The following is a 19,024-nucleotide window of genomic DNA, read 5'->3' as shown; positions in this document are numbered from 1 at the left end:
GAGGAGAAAACTCATTCGTTATTCAAGTTCCTGTATGCAGAGTGTCTGCACGCTCCCAGATTTGCATTGAAATAGGAATAGTTTGACTTTCACTGAATGAAAGTCAAGAAGTTTTAATGCTGAGTGGTGGCTCTGCAGCCGTGCCCGGTGTTTCCAGGCAAGATGCAGCTGGGGCTAAAAACCACCAGGAGTTGCCCAGTGTGGCCAGGACCTGCTCAACGCTGCTCTGGCCCTGTTTCCTTCGCTCAGAGCCATGCTGAGCCCCTGGGATGTGACACCAACCCCTCGGTGCTCGGGACACATCCCAGGACCTGGCGCTCGGTCCCCGTTTCCCGACTGTCTCCTCCCCACGTTGCCCAACGCAGGGTGTGAGCTGCTGCTCTCGTTTCGTACATCAGCAAATAAAGAAGGCACCAAGCTCTCTTGTGCCCCAGTCAGCAACTCGCCCACCTGCCTGCCGGGCCAGCCCATCCCGCTGCTGCTCCTGGCAGGATCAGCAGCTTCGCCTCCAACCCTCTCAAGCATCCCAAATTCCATCCCCAGCAGGGAAAAAATGGAGGGAAGAAGCAGAAAGTCTGTGCTGGGAAGGTAGAGGTTGGGAGGCGCGTGTTAATCCCTGCCTGGGCACCAGGTGGGCTCTCGGTGTGCGTTTGCTGATGTGCTTTTGGCACATCTTTAGGCAGGGGGATGCCAGGCAGTGCCGCGCAGGGCTCTCCCAGCGCGACGCTGCGGCTGAGGGCAGTTCAACATCCGGGTGTTCTCCTGGCCACCTCTGCCCACCGTGGAGATCCCGGGCAGCTCTCTGTTCCCAGGGCTCCGGGTGGGCCAGCCCCGTGCCAGGAGCACTCTGGCAGCATCCCATAAAGCAGGGCGGGCCGGGGACGCTGTGCTCCGGGAACGTCGCTCCCGTCTGATCGAAACCGAGTCACTCCTCACCTGCCGCAGCCGCCACCTACGTGGCCTCTTCTGCTCCAGATGTTCCCGCTTGCAGCGGGAAGGGGAAGCGTGGGAAGGGCAGTGAGGCGGTTCTGAGCTCAGGGGGGCAGGGGGGTGCCCGGGGGTCTCCGAGAGGCTCCTGGATGGGGGATGAATGTTGGGAGAGCTGCTGAGCACGGGGCTGCCTGTGCCCCCCATGCCCAGGTCTTCCCCTGGCATATTCTTGTGTCTCATGCCCTTTGGGAGGCCAGGCCAGCCCTGGTGACATCACCAGCCTTATCCTTGCATTTTCCAGCTCTCTGGCTCACCACATGACCTGGGAGCATGGGTGGGAACCAGCAAAGCAGCCTGGCTGCAGAGAAAAGGCTTTGGTGGGGAGCCACCACCATTTCCCACCCGTTTTTCCCCTCCCAGGCAGCCCGAGACCTTCTCCTGGCTCTCGTCCCCCACCTTCCATGGGGGCCGAGCTCTCGGGGTGCTGTGGGAGCCTCCCCACTTGCCCTAGGCCAGCTCTGGGAGCCTGGATGAGCCCGGGCAGCCTCGAGCTCCTTTGTCTCCTCCGCTGCCGGTCTGAGGGTTGCACAACGTGTGGGGGTGAAGCACATCCATCTCCACAGATCAAAATAACCCCTTTCTTTCCCAACCGGCAGCGGGTTCTGCAATGTCCCCCTGCCTGGCACAGCAGAACCTGGCCGGCCAGGGGAGGAGGGACTCCAGAAAGGGAAGCAGTGCCTCGTTTTCCAGGCTAAAAATACCGGCAGCACTTCCAAAATAATCTCGGTGCAATTATCTCCGTTGCCCCCCAGGGCTGCTGAAATTCCCCAATAATTCAGTCTGAGCCCCTCACCCGGCTCGGGGAAGGTCTCGGAGGGATCTCTTTGCTGTTGGAGGCAGGTTTGGCTCTTCATGCGCAGGCAGTTTTAGGATGGGTTTGTGACGGGAGAAGCCAGGCTGCTGCTCCTTCCACTGCTTCAATTTCTTAATGGGATTGGGAAAACGTCGCAAATTTCAAAGTTGAATACAGAGGCCAGGAAAACTCTGGTCTTCCAGCCTGCCCCAAATCTGAGCTGGTATTTTGTAAGAGAAAAACACCAGCTTCCTCCAGGATGTGCCGGGGTAGATTCCCATGGGCTGTGGTGTGGTTTTTGGGGGTGCCCTGTGCAGAGACAGGGGTTGGACTCGATGATCCGTGTGGCTCCCTTCCCGCTCAGAGCATTCCATTATTCCATTCCGTGATTCTGCACCAGAATGGAACGATCTGCAGGAATGCTGAGCCCAGCTTGTCCTTCCCAATGAGTTTGAGCCTTTGGAAGGATGGATTTAAGGGAATTCAGGGCACTGGACAGCAGAAAGAGCTCGATGGGGAAGATGAATCCCCTTTTCCAGCTGCTGTTCAGTGTAAACCATAGAATGGTCCCCACCACTCTCACCTTTGGTTGGCTTCACTCAGTAATATGCAGATTTATGCAGAGTGAGGCCCGCTGGGACTTGGTCGTGAAGTTATTGACTGTTCTCAGAATGAGCTGTTAGTCACAAAACCCTTGTCAGGGCAATTTGGGTGTTGCTGGGGCTCTGAAGGGACCAGGGCTGAAGCTTCTGTTCTGGTGTTATTCTCCAAATCAGAGAGGCATTAAGTGTGACCCCTGTAATTGTGAATTATTAACAACGCTCCTGTCTGAACTGTCAGGTGCTGTTTGGGGGCTGTGCCTCTCCTCGGGTGAGTTTTTGCCAGGTTTCGTTGTGGATCAACGAGGCTTTGGAAATGAAAGGGAAGGAAACGCTGATCTTGAAGAAAACAGGCATAAATTAAAGGGAAAGAGAAAGCCCCAGAGGTGGGTGAGCTGCACTGTGGAACCTCCCAGCTTCAGTGGGTGCCGAAAATAACCACTCTGCAAGCGGGGTTACGAATGTGCCGGCCCCTGGGCTCGATGTGTAACTTCCCAGAGCTGTTTTGGTGTCATAAAAGCGAACAAAATAACTCGGCAAAAGCACATCCCTGCCCACCCGTGTTTCGGTGTTGTCTCACTGCACCCACTGACCCCAGAGACTCCGGGGCTGCAGCTGAGCAGGGCTCCTCACCCCGGGACTAGGCAGGGCTCTGCTCTGGGTCTGAAGTGATTTCTTCCTTGGAAAAGAGAAGTGTAATTCAGTGGTTGGAGAATCCCCCCGCGCTTTGGATTTCCTGGAAAAGCAGCTGTTCCCTCGCCGAGGAGCTGCGGCCAAGCAGCCGCCTGCTCCCCCGCTGGCAGCGAGGGAACCTCGGGGTCTCGCTGTGCTTTTGGACAGGATTTGAAGCCCCGGAGCACAGGCACCTCCTCCCTTCGCTCTGAACTTGGTTCCGTTTCTTTCTTTGTGGTGCTCGGTGCCCCCGGTCACTGCGTGGGGATGCTCCCGCTGTCCTGTGCTCACCTCATCCCGCAAGATGCTCCCGAAATCCTGCCCCCGGCTCATCCCTGCTCGCCCCGGCGCGGTGGGAACTGCCCCGTCCCGGTCCCCCGGGGGAGCCCGGGCAGGGAGCGAGACACCGGGAACGGGCAGGTGCCAGGTGGAAGCGCCCGGCTCCAACTCGGTGCGCCGAGCTCCCCCCAGGTTCGGCCGTTCTGCCGCCCCTCGCCCAGCACTTCGGTGGCTCCGCCATCACCCGGGATGGACGGGCTCGGGGTCAAGTTTGGCATCCAGCGGCCAGCACTCGGCCCCGATTCCCGCTGCCTCGGTCTCTCCAGCCGCTGGAAGTCGCCGCTCCCGGTCCCTCGTGTCGCGGAGCTCTGACCCGTAACGCGCCGCCCGCCCCCGGCCCGTCCGATCCCGGCCCGTCCCGGGGGCGGAGCGGCACCGCCCGCAGCTCCCGCCGGGGCCGCCCCGCTCCGCCCGCCCGGGCCCGCCCGGTTCCGGAGCGGCGGCGCAGGTGGAGCCGAAGCCCGCGGAGTCCCCGCGCGGCCCGGCCGGGGCCGCCCCCGCTCAAGGACGCTCCGGCATCGCCTCGGTCGCCGCCGCCAGCCCAAGGTAGGCACCGGGACACCGGGACAAGGGGACACCGCGGCCAGGGGCAGCCGCGGGTCTGTCACTCCCGGGGTTTGTGGGGTCCCCGTCCCCTCCTCGCGTCCCGGCTCGGCTCCGTTCCCCGCAGCGGGGAGCGGGGAGAGGGGTGGGCTGGACGGGGGTGTCCAACCCGGGGGTGTTGGATCCCGGCAGTGCCCGCCTGGGGTCTGCGGCTCCAGCCGGGGCTCGGTGGGGTGTCGGGACAGCTGCTGGCAGGGCTGTCACCCCCGGTACTGGAGGTGCTGTGCCGGTGCCGGGGGAAGCATCTGGGGATGGCGACTCCCAGAGCAGCTGATCCACCCCGGAGGAGCCCCGGTCCCGTGGAATGTGTGCGTGCGGCTGCGGGGCTCAGCCTGGACAAGCTGCCAGAGCTGAGGGAGAGAGCACAGGCTCACGAGTCCCGGACTCACCGGGTCCCAGCGAGGCCCGCGGACCCGTGGCTGCCTTCGAGAGCAAGTGTTCAGATGTGGCAAAGCCGAGCCTGTGGTTTGCTGGAATGTTTTTGTGCTAATCCTGTTGCCTTTCCCTTCGGAAGGCCGGTGGTGCGTGCAGGGAGCGGGGCTGCGAGGGCAGAGGAGCAGCAGCTCTGCTGGGTTTGTCCTTGGTGTCTGTGCTGCAAGGGCACCTCTCTCCCTCCAAATACCTTGTGGAGAAAGGATGTGCACTGGGAAAAGAGCTGCGGATGCCCCAAATACCCCGGATCCATCTGCCAGAGCCACGAGCCAGTGCAGCCCACAGATCTGTGTGCCATCCAAGGTTTGCCCTGTGCCAGCAGCCCCTGGGCTCCCAGAACACAGCTGCCCACACCTTTTTCCGTGGTGGAGTTGTTACCTGTGGTGTGGACGTGTTACGAGGCTTTGCTGAGTAATGGGGTGTTGGGAGACTCCTGCAGAGGAGGTGTGGGATGTGCTGGCCTCGGCTCGGGCAGGAGAGCCGAGGTGTCACCCATGGGAGATGGAGGGAAGTGGGTGGCCGGAGGGTTTGGATTCTGCGTTAGTGTTTTCCCGATAGGATGAGCCGTGAGTGGTCCTGCCCTGGGTTTGTTCCAGCAGACGGAGCTCCGGGAGGATGGGGAGTGTGGGCCCCGCTCCGAGGGTCCGGATGCGATGCCTCTGACCAGATGTTTGCAGAGGGTTCCAGCCTGAAATCTTAGCCTTTCTCAGGAGATCTCAGGAGCTTCCTGGTTTGCAGCGAGGGTCGGAGGATTTCAGCACTTCCTACTCTCTGCCTGATGTGAGCAGGAAGTGGGAGCATGAAAATGGCAGCAGAGGCTCTCGCAGTGGGGCTGGAAGCTCAGCAGGGAGCATGTGGGGTGGCAGTGGGGTTACACCTGTCCTGAGCAGGGTTCTGAACCCTTCGGACGTGTCCTTTGGGAAGGAACAGGTCCCAGTGTCAGGGCTGGTCCAAGAGTGAGTCTCATCGTGCGGCAGAGTAGCAGGGATGGAGCTGAGCAAGGACGGGCACACGGGAGCGTGTCTTTTCCTGCAGTTATTAAATGGCTTCATTGGGAACCTCCCCGGGGCAGGGAGAGGCTTTGTCTGGGTGCTGGCTGCTGTCCTGGGCGGCTCTGATCTGGCTGGGGTGTTCCAGTGTGACACCGTGTTTTCTGTGAAGCAGCAAAGAGAGAAGCTCTGGGTCCTCCTGAGACTGTGGGCCTGGATTTGTGTTGAGAGATGGGGAATTCGGGTGGCTGCAGCACGAGTGACTGGCCCTGGTTTCTGTGTTCACACTCGGCTGGCTGGGGATTGGAGTCAAGACCAGGATTCCATCAGGGGTTGGAGGCTGGCGGCTCAAAGTCCTCTGAGGCTCTGGGGATGTGAGTGGCCACATGGATGGCTTTGGGACACTTGATGCCAAAGAGTTCCCCCACCGTGGGACACTGGGATGGGAACAATTCTGGGGGAGCTGAAAGGCAGTGCTGCAAAACTCTGGACCATTTAGAAACTGTTGAAAGAAAAATGAGGTTTGAAAACGTCAGTAGTAAGGAGACCTTGTGTGTTTGGAGTCTGTGGCTCAGATTTTCAGGCTTTTTCCTGTTCCAGCAGTGGGACACAATAGCATACGTGCTTTTTCAGTGAGTCTGGGAAATCCTGCAATCATGGATTTAACAGCTGGGACCTTGAGGAGGGGAAAAAACAAACAAGTGTGTTGGCAACGCTCCGAAACGAGGCAGCTCCTTCTGCCCCGCTGCCCGATTCCGGCAGGGGAGGTGGCGAATCTCCTCTTCCATCTCTGGTTCAGACATCAAACCTGGGTTGTTCTGATCTGATTTATTACCTTTTGATCTCCGTCCAGCCCCGCCGCTGCTCTCTGGGACAGCGCAGGAGGGAGGTGAGTCAGTCCTGGAGCTGGAGCTGCCGAGTCCTCGCCGGTGTCTGTGTCTCATTGACTTGCTATGCTCCCCGGGGGCAGGAATGCATCCGTCCCGTTCAGCCTCTGCCGGCTCCCCATTAACAGCTTCTCTGCGGACTTGTGCGTCCCTGCCGAGGCGGGGAGGGGACAGACGGGCAGAGCAGCGTGTCCTGCCCGTCCCGAGTGCGAACGGGCTCAGTGGGCTCGCGTCAGGCTTGGGCAGCCCCCTGTGACCGCGGCTCCGGCTCCCGCCTGGCACGGCCGGTCCTCGTCTGCGGCTCTGAGTGCCCTAAAAGTACCTCGGAAAGCCCTGCTGGGAGCAGCCCCGCGGCCTCGCCAGCGGCCGGGATGTTTTCCTGCCTTTGTTGGTGCCTTCACACACAGGGTTTGTTTCTGGTCACCCCACGCCCACCTCCTTGGAGCGGCTGCTCTGCTCGGGTGCCTTTCCCGAAGGGCAGGGCTGGGCCAGGGTTTGTTAGGGACGATTCTGTCACTCAGAGAAGGTCTGAGTTGGCACATTTGCTGTCTGGTGTGATGGTGTCATGAAGCTTTCGAGAGGGTGTCCAGAGCTCAGGAGCGTGCAGGGCTGGTTAATGTTCACTTTTTAGCAGAAGAACCCGGGTTTTGTTAAGCCGAGCCAAGGAAATTTAGGAGAGCAGTGCTGGCCTGCAGAATGCAGGCGAGGGATTTGTTTTCTTTCTCTGTCTTGGAGAGCTCTGTCTTCCCTTGAAGCTGTCTTCCCGATATAGCAGCAGTTGCTAACTCTGAATGAATGCGCCGAATTCCGGCAGCGCCGAGCAGGATTTGGCTGCTCAGGTTTGAGTTTGGGCAGAGCCGGTGGAGCTGGGAGGCCTGGGTGGGCTGGGTGGCACTGTCCCGGTCAGCTGTCACACTATAAATAGCAAACGGAGCCCAAGTGCCCGTTGGAGTGAGCTTGGAGATTTCCCAGACTCACCTTGGAAGGGGAGCTCGTGCCAAGGCAGAGCGGGGCTGGAGGCGGCTCAGCGCCGATGAGGTGGCAGAGCTGTGGGTGCCGCACGTCCCCGTCACCGCGCTGCCTCTTGGGCAATATCCGAGGATGCTGAGGAAAGAGCCTTGAGTCAGTGCCACGCTGTCACCCAGGGAGGCCTCCAGCAGGGAGGGGACATCCTCAGGGTGGGTCTCCATTGAGGTCCTGGCCCCACAGAGGGGCTGGAGTGAGGCAGTGTCCGTCTGTCACATCTGATCCCTGCACACATCCATCCCGCCTTTGCATTTGTCTCCCCTCAGCCTAAAACTTCAGTCTCTCCATGCTCAAGGCCAGGTGTGGTGTACGGTGCCTCAGTCTGCTGGAAGAAGAATTAGGATGGTGTTTGTGGGGTTTTCCTCGTGGCCCGGCTGCCCTGCCCCTCAGCACAGTGACAAACCACCCCCGTCCCCCGGATCCATCGGGCTTTGTCCCGTGGGGTGTTGGTATCCAGGAGCAGGAACGGTGCCAGTGGGAGAATTGGCTCTTCCACAGGGCTGCATTGCAGAGCTGGATCAAAACACGGCTCACAGCAGTGCAAAACAAACCCTGCTGCGCTGGGCACGCTCGCGGCTCCGTGCTGGAAAGGTGGGACCAAAGGCAGGGAACAGGAGGACAGAGGTGCAGGAGCTGGGGGAAGAGCTGGGAACTGGGGGTGGCTCACACACCAGTGAGAGCCTCGTTTCTCTTCATGGAGAGAATTTTTACGGGTGTGGGGTGTTCCTGTCAGCAGTGCCAGCCTGGAGCATCCTCCCAGTGTTTCCCTGGGTCCTCTCCAGTTTCACTTGGGTCATCTGCTGCTCTGAAAGAAAGCAGCGTGTGCAAGGAGCCTCTGGAGCATCCTGCAATCCTGGAAGTGCCTCAGAGTTCAGCTCCGGGGAGGTGGAAGCTGGGCAGTTCTCCCGGGAGGAGCGACTCCCTGATGCTGCAGGAAGGAGTCGGGACGTGGTGCTGGGATCGCTTCTCTGGGGATGTTCTTGAGCCTTCAGGGAGGGAGGACCTCCCATGGAAGGAGGATCTCTCATGGAAGGAGGATCTCTCATGGAAGGAGGATCATCTCTTACGCAAGGAAGGGGAAAACTGTTGATGCTGAGGCTGCTTTTTCAAAAGCCGCTGTTGCGTAAGGGGAGCCTTGGGCAGCACAGAAAATGTGGAGAATTTCCTTGCAGTGCTGGAGACAAAGACAGGATTGCTCTCTCAATTTCTTTCTTCCTTTATGCTTTCCTAAACTTCAAGGCTTATGTAAATTCTCCAGGTTTGCCCAGGGCTCGATGCACTGACGATAACTTTCATACGTAGCCCAGGGGTGCAACTTCCACATGAAAATCGTCTCTTCTGCTCCTGTCTCGGCCTCTTTGCTCCATCCAGCTGCCTTCAGCAACTCTGGGGAGGCTGCTGGAAGCAGCTGCTGTCGGGGTTATCTTCTGCAGGGTGGGAATATTCCCAGCAGAGCTGTGGGCTGTGTCCCTGCTCCCTCCTTCTCCCACGTCCCTCGCCTTGCTCACTCGCAGGTTTTGCCGTGTCCTTCCTGTCACCTCTGTGTCACCCCTGGTCCTCTGGTCTCTCTGTGCTGCTCTGGGGCCGAGGCAGGGCCTGGCACGGGGCTCCTTGCTGTCCCGGAATGGAGGCATTGCAGAGCTCCTGGATGCAGCAGCCTCTGCTTCTCCTGGGGTCATCTCCTGCCTCCTGCTGAGCTCAGGATCATCCCTGCCTCAGCCTTTTCCTTCTTCCAAGACTACACCAACCCCTCGCTGCAGTGGTGGACGCAGAGTGGCGGTGGCAGCGTCCTAGGGAGGGTCCCCATGCCGACGGGCAGTCCCTGCCACGGCGCCGGCACGGGCGGCTCTGTCTGGGCTCTGTCACCTGCTGGCACGGGGACAGCAGTGCTGGGCCACACGCTGGGACAATTGAACTGCACGTTAAGCAGATCTGGGGCTGGTGGTGGTTATTCAGCCTTTGGAAGCCGGGTTTTAACTGAAAGGCCTTAACTGGCCGTCACTGTCTGGATGAGGGATGGAATCGGAGGTGCACTGTTCCCCCTCATGGCCTGGGTAAGTTTTGGAGGATGTTTTTAGAATGGACAAAGCTGTCTGGGGAATTCAGTTATTTCATTGAATCATGGGGTGGTTTAGGTTGGGAGGTGCCTTAAAGCTCATCCAGTCCCACCCCTGCCATGGGCAGGGACACCTTCCCCTATCCCAGGCCACTCCAAGCCTGGCCTTGGACACTTCCAGGGATCCAGGGGCAGCCACAGCTTCTCTGGGCAACCTGTGCCAGGGCCTCAGCACCCTCACAGGAAGGAATTTCTTCCTAATTAGCACTGTAGACTCTGTCAGTCCCTGCTGGTGACTTACTCCTGACCAAAAACCCAGGAGAAAGCACATTTCTGGGATCTGAGTGAGCTGGCAGAGCACACTGGCATCACGAGTATTCAAATGCAGCTGCTGACGGGATGGACACGCTGTAAACTGGCAGGGCCTGGTTTCAGGTGCTGAGTTTGACCTCCAGAAACTGCAGCTTTGTGTGTTTGTTTTCCCGGTATCTAAGGGTTCAAATCAAACACGCTCCCAGAACTGCCATTTAAATTTCCCTGCATTAATCTTAATGCTGGTTCTTAACCAGGACCAGATCTTTCCTCCCACATCTGGTGGCTGGGTGCAACCTCAGCCCTTCCTTCCAGGGGTGAGCTGAGTCTGGAGCTGTGAGGGGCTGCTTGGGCAGAGATGGGATTTGGGGTTTGGGGGTGCTCCGGTTGCCTCGGTCCTGTTGGCTCCCTTTGAGGCTCCTTTGGCCACAGCAGGCCACAGCAATTCCTGCTCCACGGAGGTGCCTGGGCAGGCTGAACCTGTGGCAACAGGCTCAGCTCGACGTGGGCTGCGCGGTGTGGGCAGCGCGGGAGGCGGGTTGTGCTGGGGTTTGGCTGCGTCCCAGCGCGGAGAAGCCGCGGCCACACTGGGCTGCTGGGCTCCAGCCCTGCACTTCCCGGTGGGCTCAGCCCTGGCGATGCTCAGGGGCTTTAGGGCTGGGGCTGTGCCTGGGGACAGCCCGCTCGGGGTCCCGGTGCTGCACACACGCCGTGGGTTGGGGTTGGGGGGACGGGGGTGGCCTCGGGGGCTGTCACAGCGTTCGCTTCGCCCCAAAGGCGCTCACAGCAGCCCTACCTGCTGCGAGCCGAGCCTCTCTCGGTGAGGTGAGAGTTGTTGTGCAGAGTTTCCTCTTTTATATCCTCTTATGTCACGCAGCCCCGGCGGCTGAGCGCGCCCGAAATAGCTGCCAATCCCGGGAGGTTTCACTTCAAGGTCTCTATTCTTGGCTCGCCGGCGTTACTCAGTCATGAGCTCAGGGACCGCGGCGTGAGGACCAGCAGCGAGTGCTATGCAGGGCTCCTGCCGCGGGCCCGGGCTGGCTCCGAGGGGACGCTGTGGGCACAGCCCGGCTCGGCAGCCGCGCAGCTGCGGCCTCTGAGGGACCCCGGGGGTGTGGGTATGAAATAAGCGCTGCCGGAGCCGCTGCGTTCCCGGCGGAGCCAGAGCTGCTCCGGGACGGGATGAGTCAGTTCTGAGAGGCTGCTCCGTGGCCCCGCTTGCGCCTGACCCAGCTCGGCACGGCTCAGATGCTCTCCCTGCTGCGCCGAGGATCGGGTGGGCGGCAGGGGTGAAGCAGAAGTGAATGTGGGATGCGGAGCCGCGGCTTCCCGGGAGCGGAACTCGCTGGATGTTCTCAGGGCGCTGCGCCGGGGCTGGAGATCTCCACCACGCTGGTGATGTTCAGCCCGTCCTGTAAGTGCCTCTCCCATCCCTGGGGATTTGCTCCCTCCCCGCACGGCTGTGAACCCTGGCGGGGCTGGGGGAAGGTGTGCAGGGAACGTCCTTCAGGATGCGCACGGAGAGGGAACCCCGGGTTCGCTGCTGCGCCTGGGCTGGAGCTCCCACCTGGGACCGGTGGGCACGGCCACCACCGGGGCCACCACCGGAGCCACCACGGCCACCACCGGGCAGGCTCAGGGCACTGAGGGTTGATGTCCTGGAGGAGGGTCCCAGCTCGGGGTCGCTGTGCAGCCTTGGAGCCACGGGAGGGGAGCGACAGCGGCGGTCCCAGCTGCACCAGCAGACACAGGACGGGCTCCTTTGTCATCTGCATTTTCCGGCTGTTTCGGAGAGAACTAACGAGTCGCCCACCACTTGTGCTCTGATCTGGTGAAGGCACTGCCTGGGGGGATGCAGGGGAACCCCTGGGCAGTGCTTCCCACAGGACTTTGGCTGGTTTTGAGGGCGCTTCTTGGGAGGAACCTCATTTTCCAGACTTCCTCACAATTCCTTCAACACTTTCAAGCTGTTCTGTCTGACTCCAGCCTTGCTGGGTTAGGTGCATTTCCACCCCGGAGTGGGTCATGCCCAGCGTGCCCGGCTTGGGGCACGGACAGCATCCTGCACCTGGGGGATTGATGGTGCGGGGGGAAAAAGCCTATGCCGGGTGGGAAAGGTGCTGGCCATGGCTTTGGCTGAGCTGGGAGGTGGCTGGGGCTCTGTACGTGGGGTTGCTGGGGAGGGAGTGTTGTGTTCCGAGCTCGCATCCTGCCTACGCTGCGGGGAACGGTCACGTGCGCGCGAGGCCTTTGTCCTGTGCCTCGCTGCTTTTTTTAAAACTTATTTTTAGGTGCTCTCTGGCTTCCTCTTCCTCCTGCGCCGCGCTGCACTCCCTCTTTCTAACTCCCTCTTCTAGGATTGCTTTTTGAACAGTCAGTTCCTCCTTAAACCCATTTTTGCAGGCCTTTGTCTACGCTTGGGAGCCGGCCCAGTTTAGCATTAGCAGCTGCTGGCTCCTCTGGGTAAGCAAGAACAAATAAAGGTTTACACTGAATGAATCATTTGAGCCTTATCTGTCGTTCCCAGTCAGGACAGCTGTGCAACTTCTGCTGGAGTGCCTGGAGGGCACGGAGGCTCCTCAGAATGCTCCTCCTGCCAGTGGCCGGCCCTAATGGGCTTGTGCTGCTGATCCCAGCGTTGCCTCAGCGAATCCTTCCTGTGTCTCCGAGCTCTACCCCATGCTTGGTTACAAAGCTCCACTCTGGAATGGCTCCCTTTCCATAAAGACTTGCTCCACTTGGCTGCTTCAGCCTCGCCGATGCTTCGGGTGGTTTGGTCGCAGGGTGAAAATGCAGAAGTGTCGTGGTGGGAGCCACATCCTGGTGGGATCCTGATTGTGGTGGGATCCTCGTTGTGGTGGGATCATCATCATGGTGGGATCATGGTTGTGGTGGGATCCTGATTGTGGTGGGATCCTCACTGTGGTGGGATCATCATCATGGTGGGATCCTGGTCATGGTGGGACCCTGGTCGTGGCGGGATCCTCATGGTGGATGAGCTTTGAAGGCAGACAGGGTGTGTGGGGCTGAGCTCCTGGCATCCCCCAGGGACACAGCGTGGCACTCAGGAGCTGTGGTGTGGCTTTGCTGGTTTAAGAGGCAGGATTTGCAGATAAGTGGCCTTATTTGGTTTAATAACAAATGTGGGAGGAGGGAGGGGACAGCAGATAAAGCCTTGGGCTCGTGCCTGGGAAGTTTGGATCCGACACTAAGGTGAGGAGTTGACCGGAGCTCGTGTTGGATCCTGGGCATGGAGGGTTCCTGAGGGACACCAGGGCCCTGGATCCATCACCCCTTCCCTTCTCCCTGGCAGCTCCCAGTGCCCCGTGCTGGGCTGAGCAAACGGGGCCTGCACAACCCCACAAGGCTGGGGTGGAACCTGCTTTTCTCGTATGGCAGAGCAGCTCTCAGCCGCTCTGCCTTTTACCACGAGTGTGACCGGCCAGGGCTTGGCTTTTGTGCCCTTAACTCATTTTTTAGCCATTAGGTGGACAGGGCAAAAGTGCTGCTGGGTTTGTCCAGGCAGCGTTTGTGGAGCTGTGGGGGTGGGCTGTGCTTTGAATCCTCATCTCCTGCGGTGGGTCCATCCCTGGCGGTGCAGGGACGCTGAATCTCCCCTTCCCCATCAGCTGCAGGCTCCATAAAGGGAGCAGGAATAATTCACCTGGATTAAACCACAAATCTTCCCTCTCCTTCCAAGGCTCTGCCGCCGTAAACAGCCACGGGCTGGGGTAGGTGAGCGGAGGCAGCGCGGCCCTGCCAAGGCCTTGTGTCCACAAATGACTAAATCCTGCCTGAAAAGTCTAAGTATGAAAACATTATTTTTTGGGTTTGGCTGAGCCTCGTGGACTGCTGGGAACGAGCCACCTTGGCTGCCTTCGGACGCTGCCTGTGGCTCTGCCCACCTTGCCGCCGGCGAGGAGGGTGGAGGAAGGCTGGCGATGATGGTGGGGGGCTGGCGGGGGTTTGGGGTGCAGGGGGTGTCTGGGGGGTGCCGGTTGTCACCTGCCTGCCCAGAGCTGGGTCAGGAGCCTTGCTGGGCCCTGAGGTGGCTCTGTCACCCCGGGCTTTGAGCACAAGCAGGGCTGGTCCTGCCACTCTGCATCCCTGCTCCCAGATTGCTTCTCCTCCCTGTGCTCGCATCTCCAGCTGCCCGGGCTGGGGAATTTCCTGCTGCTGGAGATGGATAATGCTGATGTTGGGCTTTGTCTCCCATCGCAGCCTCCTGGGGGAAGCTGAGCTGCTTCCCAGCTTGTTGGGCTCTCCCAGCTTGCACCCACTGGCAGGGGCAGTGTCTGGCTGGATCCAGAGGTGGTTTGAGGGTGGATCCCTGATCCAGGATCCCTGCACTGGCCCTGCACCGTTCCCAGGTATCCGGAGCCGCCGGCACAGGGCTGGCAGCCGCCAGCCCCCGGTGCGTGGCCAGGCCCGGCGGTGAGACGCTGGTATGCGAGATGTAAACTCAATCCCAAAGTTTAGATTACAGCCCTGTGAAAAACATCAGCTCCCCTAAATGGAGCCCAGATGGTGGCGGAAGCCTCGAAGCCGAGGGCCAGGAATTGCAGGAACCGTGTGAGCAAAGGGCCCGGGGCCGTGGGGGAGGGAGAGGAAGGGAGGTGGGGTTGCGGCATCGAGGGTCAGTTCCTAAAGCAGCCTGGTTCATCCACCTCGTCCCCTTGGAAACAGCCGTCGATGACAAAAGTCTCCCGAGTTGCATCACGGGGAGCGCAGCCTTTCCAAGGCCGAGGTTTCCCACAGAGCTGAGCTCGCGAGCGTCGAGGGCTGGACCCGAGGCCACGAGCACACGAGCTCTGCGCTCCCGGGAGCTCTGCCAGGGGAGGAGGTTCCCGGTGCCCTCATCCCAGCAGGTCCAGAGCTGAGCCCGGGCAAGGGGCGAGTGGGAGCTGGAGCTGGTTTGGGCAGGAGGAGCTGCCCCGGGGCTGTGGAGACAGGCTGGGGCAGCCTGGCTCGGCCTCAGTGTCCTGCTGCTGTGCAAAAAGCGAATGTCCCAGAGCCCTGAGGGGGAGGCTGGGGGCTCCTTCTCCCTGCTCCTTCTGGGAAGGCACCGAGTGGTTGGGAACGTGGGGGAACCTCAGCAATGTCTGGGAGGGCTGGAGGCTGGGAAGATGGAGATGTCCAGGTGCTCTGGTGGTGTGAGAGCAGCTCATTCCCTTCCCAGGAGCGGTGGTGGCCTTGGCCTGCAGCAGGGACCTGCTCCGAGGCAGGATGGGTCCAGCGTGGATGGGTTGGGAGATTTCTGGCCACATTAGATGGGCATTGGGAGGAGCTGAGTGACCCGTTCCCTCTGAACTGGACAGCAGGGACACCCCTGCAGGTACTGGAGCTGTGGGTGAGCTCCCCCCACCCTGCTGCCCTCAGAGGAAGGCCCAGGTCCCTCGAGATAACTCTGTGTGTGCAGGAGCCACACGGCCCTTGCCGAGGAGATAAGGCTGTGTGCAGGCACAGCCCGGGGGTAAACACCCAACAAGGCAAACACCCACCTCAGGCGCCTGTAAGGACACCGGGCACCTCGTAGGGACACCGGGCACCTCACAGGGACACGGAGCCCCTGTAGGGACACTGGGCACCTGCGGCCGTGCCCGTCCCCCCTGCAGGGCACAGCTGGGCCAGGAGGGCCTTTGGCACTCGCTGGACCTGGGTTTGAGTCAGAAAATCACCTGCAGGGCTCTGTGGTGCCCCAGAATCTGGGGATGCTCAGGGAGGGAGTGCAGAGGGAGCGCTCAGAGCCTGCAGCTCCCAGAGGTGCTCAGAGCATCCTCGTGCTCCCGGGGGAGCATTCCCTTTCAGGAGAGAGGTGATGCTGCTCCTGCCCAGGCAGTGGCTGTGCTGGAGCTCTCCAAAATCACTGCAGGCCTGAACCTCCACTGAGGCTGTGCTTTTGGGTGGTGCCAAAAAAGCATCGGGTGGGAGTAAGGAAATGGGACATCAGGTGGGAGTAAGGACTCGTGACTCTTTGATGCTCTCGATGCAGTGTCAGCACTGTACTCCCCACTTCAGAAAGGGCAGCGACTGAAAAAGGCTCAAAGGAGCTGCATAAAGGAGGCCCTGCCTCGCAGGGAGAGGTGATGGTGAAGCCCAGGCTGGTTGGTCGGGCAGAGGAGACTCGAGGCCTCGGCTCCTTTGGCGGCTGCAGCAGAGCAGGGCGCACTGGAGGCAGGGGCTGACTCGTGGTTTGCGCGTTGGCCTCGTCCATCCTGTGTGAACGGTCCCGGCGACGCCACATCTGATCAGGGCTCATGTCAAATCACAGCACCAGGGAGTCCCTGGAGAAACATCTGGAGTCGGCTCCGGCCCTGGCCAGGGCTCAGCAAGTCTCGTTTGCGGTTCCTGCGGGTTCCTTGGCTGCCTCCCTGTTTGTGCTCTGAGGTGTGGATTTGTATCAGTGCCGATGACGAACCCTTGAAAGCTCCGTCAGGAGCAGGGAATGGGAGGGTTTGTATTGTTTTTGCCGTGGTGGGACCTCGCTGTCAGGGCTGGATTCTCGGGGTGTCTGTCTGGCTTAGTCACGGGAACTGTGCCTGGGTGGAGGTTCTGTCCCAGCTGGGGCTGGGCTGGATCAGCGCCGGTGCTGGGGACGAGGGATGGGGCTTGGCTGGGGGGAGCTGGGTGCTGGCATGGGGGGCACGTCGGCTCCACCGCAGCCCAAACCAGCCCAGCCCCACACAGACGTGTCTGGGACGTGGTGCCAGGAGAGCCGAGAGGATGCAGGGTGTGCCTGGGAGGGGCGCAGGGTGTAGGACAGGGTGCTGGCACATCTGGGGGTGGGACAGAGAAACTTGCAGAAGGATTTGTGGGCTCAGCCTGGTTGGAGCTGGGGCGTGTGCTGGATCTGCACAAATCCATGTGTCCTCCCCACTCCTCCTGGATCTCCTGGCTTGGAGGGGAAGGCTGGAGCAGATCCTTGCAAAACCCCGCCACATTCCCTGTCCACGTGGCTTCTGTGGTCATCCCCTCGCAGCAGCTCTTGCACATTCTTGACCCTGGGAATGAGCGATGAGGCTTGGCCGGAGCTCTCCCACTGACCAGCCAGTCTGACCCCGACAGCCCAGCTCAGAGGAGAGGTTCCCATTCCCGTGCTGGTCCCTTTTCGGATGTGCTCAGCATCAGCCCATGGATCTCCCAGTCACAGGGATGGGGACGCCCTGAAGAAAGATCTCTGGGATGAGCAAAGCTCCCAAAGTGACATCTCATTACAAATCCTGGTGGTTTTTATTTTGTCAGATTATCCAAATTAACGCCAGGAACACTCTGACTTACGTTGACTTCATGGCAGGGAGGGGGAATCACACCCCAAAGGTCTGGCTGGGAATTGTGGCTTTCATGCAGAGAAGAAAGAGCTCCGTGAGGCAAAGGCTAAGAAGGGAATTGGGTTTGGGGCTGGGTCGGTGGATTTAAGCCCAGAAGAGTGGGGCAGGGGGGGGCTCTGGGGAGGGTTTGTGCAGCCTGTGCTGCTCCTGGCTTGGGCTCCAGCTCTGGCAGGGCTGGGCTGAGAGGGGCGGCCAAACAGCTGGGAGAGGAGGTGCAGCTCCTCAGCCAGGCCTGCGGGAGCTGATTTCTCTGGGAAGATTCAAATGTGTTTTATCTCGCTGGAATCGTGGCCTCCCCGGGGGCTGTGCGAGGCAGGGGCTCCTCGCTCCAGACCCCTCCGCTCGCCCTGGGAGCTCCTCCACCTCTGCCAAAGCAGGGATTCACCCGGGCACTGCCCCGTGCCTGCAGCAGCCACAGGGGTCTGAAGAAGCGGCCACAGCCCCTCCAGAGCCCGTCCCTCCCTCCAGAGCCCCCCCTCTTTGGTGTCACTGACCCTCGGGTGCTCTCAGAGCCGAGCGAGCTCCCGGCTCCCCGTTTTCCCTCCAGCGGCCCCTTCCACATCCCACACGGTTTTGGTTGGGTTGGGGGAGCCCTGGCAGTGGGAGGCCCGAGCGGAGCTCCCTGCCAGGCTCCGAGGGTGGACGGACCAGCTTTTCTCCTTCCCTTATCTCCCGGAGCTTCAGCAGTGGGGAAGCTGCGGCACAGCTGTGACCAAGAAAGGGCTCTTGGCAGCAAGGGGAGAATCGTGGAACCGTGGAATTGTTAAGGTTGGAAAAGACCTCCAAGGTCATCAGGTCCAACCTTTGAAGGGTTGCAATGGCTGCAGAGGTTGGCAGCAAACAGGGATGGGCAGAGGAAGGGCTGAAACCCCTGGAAGAGGAGAGGTTTTGCTGTGGAGGGGTGGAAAATATGGAAGCACAGGAATGGTTTCCATCCAGGGAACCCTCCTCCACCCCTCCTCCATCATCATCCTTCTCCCAGCCCTGGTGGGTTTTTGGGATCTTGGGGGAAGAGTTTGGGTCTGGTTTTGCAGAAGGGCTGAGGGGAGCCCTGGGATGCTCAAAACCAGCGAGGTTTTAAGAGCAGATTTACAGAGCAAACTAAAATTGTTCTTCTTGCCTCTTCCTCTGTGGTGCGTCTTAAATCTTCTTGAGAAGGTTTTTAATTGAAACACGCCACATTAAAAAAATGATCCCAGGTGTGAGTGGAGTCTGTCCCAGTTTAGCTGGAAATGTTCACCAAACTGGTGAAGTTACGCCAAATTCTCAAGGGGAGTTTGGACAGCGCTGCCAGGGGTGTACAGGGTGGGATCGTTGGGGTGTCTGTGCAGGACTGCATGATCCTTGTGGGTCCCTTCCCACTCAGAATATTCTATGATTCTGTGATCCTATGAAAACATTTGTTCCTGAAATTGGAGTCATTCCTGGGATTGCAACACCGGGGCTGTGTTTCCAATTAATCTGCTGAAGTCGTCATGTATTTCCAAGTGCATTGGCTCAGCAGAGAGAAATCTGGCACTGGCTGGGGGCTGAAATGCCAGCTGGGATGTGCACGGAATGAAATGAGGGAATGGCCCCGGGGGCTGGCCCAGGGCACCTGGCCCGGGATCTCCGAGGGGCTCTGGTGGAGGGGGGATGCGGGAGGGGGCAGAGCAGCCTCCCCCGGGGAACGGGACTGCCTGGAATTGCTGTGGAGTTACTGCCGGGTTTCCCCTGAGCGGTTCCCTCCCGTTTCTGGGTGTGTGTTTGGTTTTGGGGCGAAGGGGAGGGGGGGGTGCAGTGAGTTATGCTCTGCGCGTTCCTGCGCTGGCACCGGGGCGCTGACGGCCTCGATGGGGACACGGGGGAGATGTTCAGGGTGGTGGAGTGACCTCTCCACGCCGGCCTCCTCCCAGGCCTCCCGGGGCTGCTCCTGCCCCGGGCTGGAAGCCGCAGGCTTGGTTTGGGAGGAGAGCGGTTTCTGGGGGGCTGTGGGGTAGTGTTGGGGTCAGTGTCGGG

General features: G+C 60.2%; 1 protein-coding gene across 4 annotated transcripts in view; it reads left to right on the top strand.

The window, feature by feature from the left end:
- HDAC7 (histone deacetylase 7) overlaps positions 1-19,024 on the top strand; it is a 55,708-nt gene that overhangs the window by 12,713 nt on the left and 23,971 nt on the right. Inside the window, exon 1 of one of the 4 annotated variants that reach the window (XM_032094007.1) lies at positions 3,890-3,939. The exons of 2 other annotated variants lie outside the window; for them this stretch is intronic. Coding sequence is in view for 1 of the 2 variants with exons in the window: in XM_032094002.1 (XP_031949893.1) it covers positions 11,010-11,112 (103 nt within the window). In the remaining variant the exon portion in view is untranslated. Of the gene's footprint in view, positions 1-3,889; positions 3,940-10,648; positions 11,113-19,024 lie in introns of those variants that run through there. One more of the 4 variants, XM_032094002.1, reaches the window with a different exon arrangement.

The sequence above is a fragment of the Corvus moneduloides genome, chromosome 30, assembly GCF_009650955.1.
Source record: "Corvus moneduloides isolate bCorMon1 chromosome 30, bCorMon1.pri, whole genome shotgun sequence".
NCBI classification, from domain to species: Eukaryota; Metazoa; Chordata; class Aves; order Passeriformes; family Corvidae; genus Corvus; species Corvus moneduloides.
The sequence above is the reverse complement of the archived record's forward strand: the minus strand, read 5'-3'. Positions and strand labels throughout refer to the sequence as shown.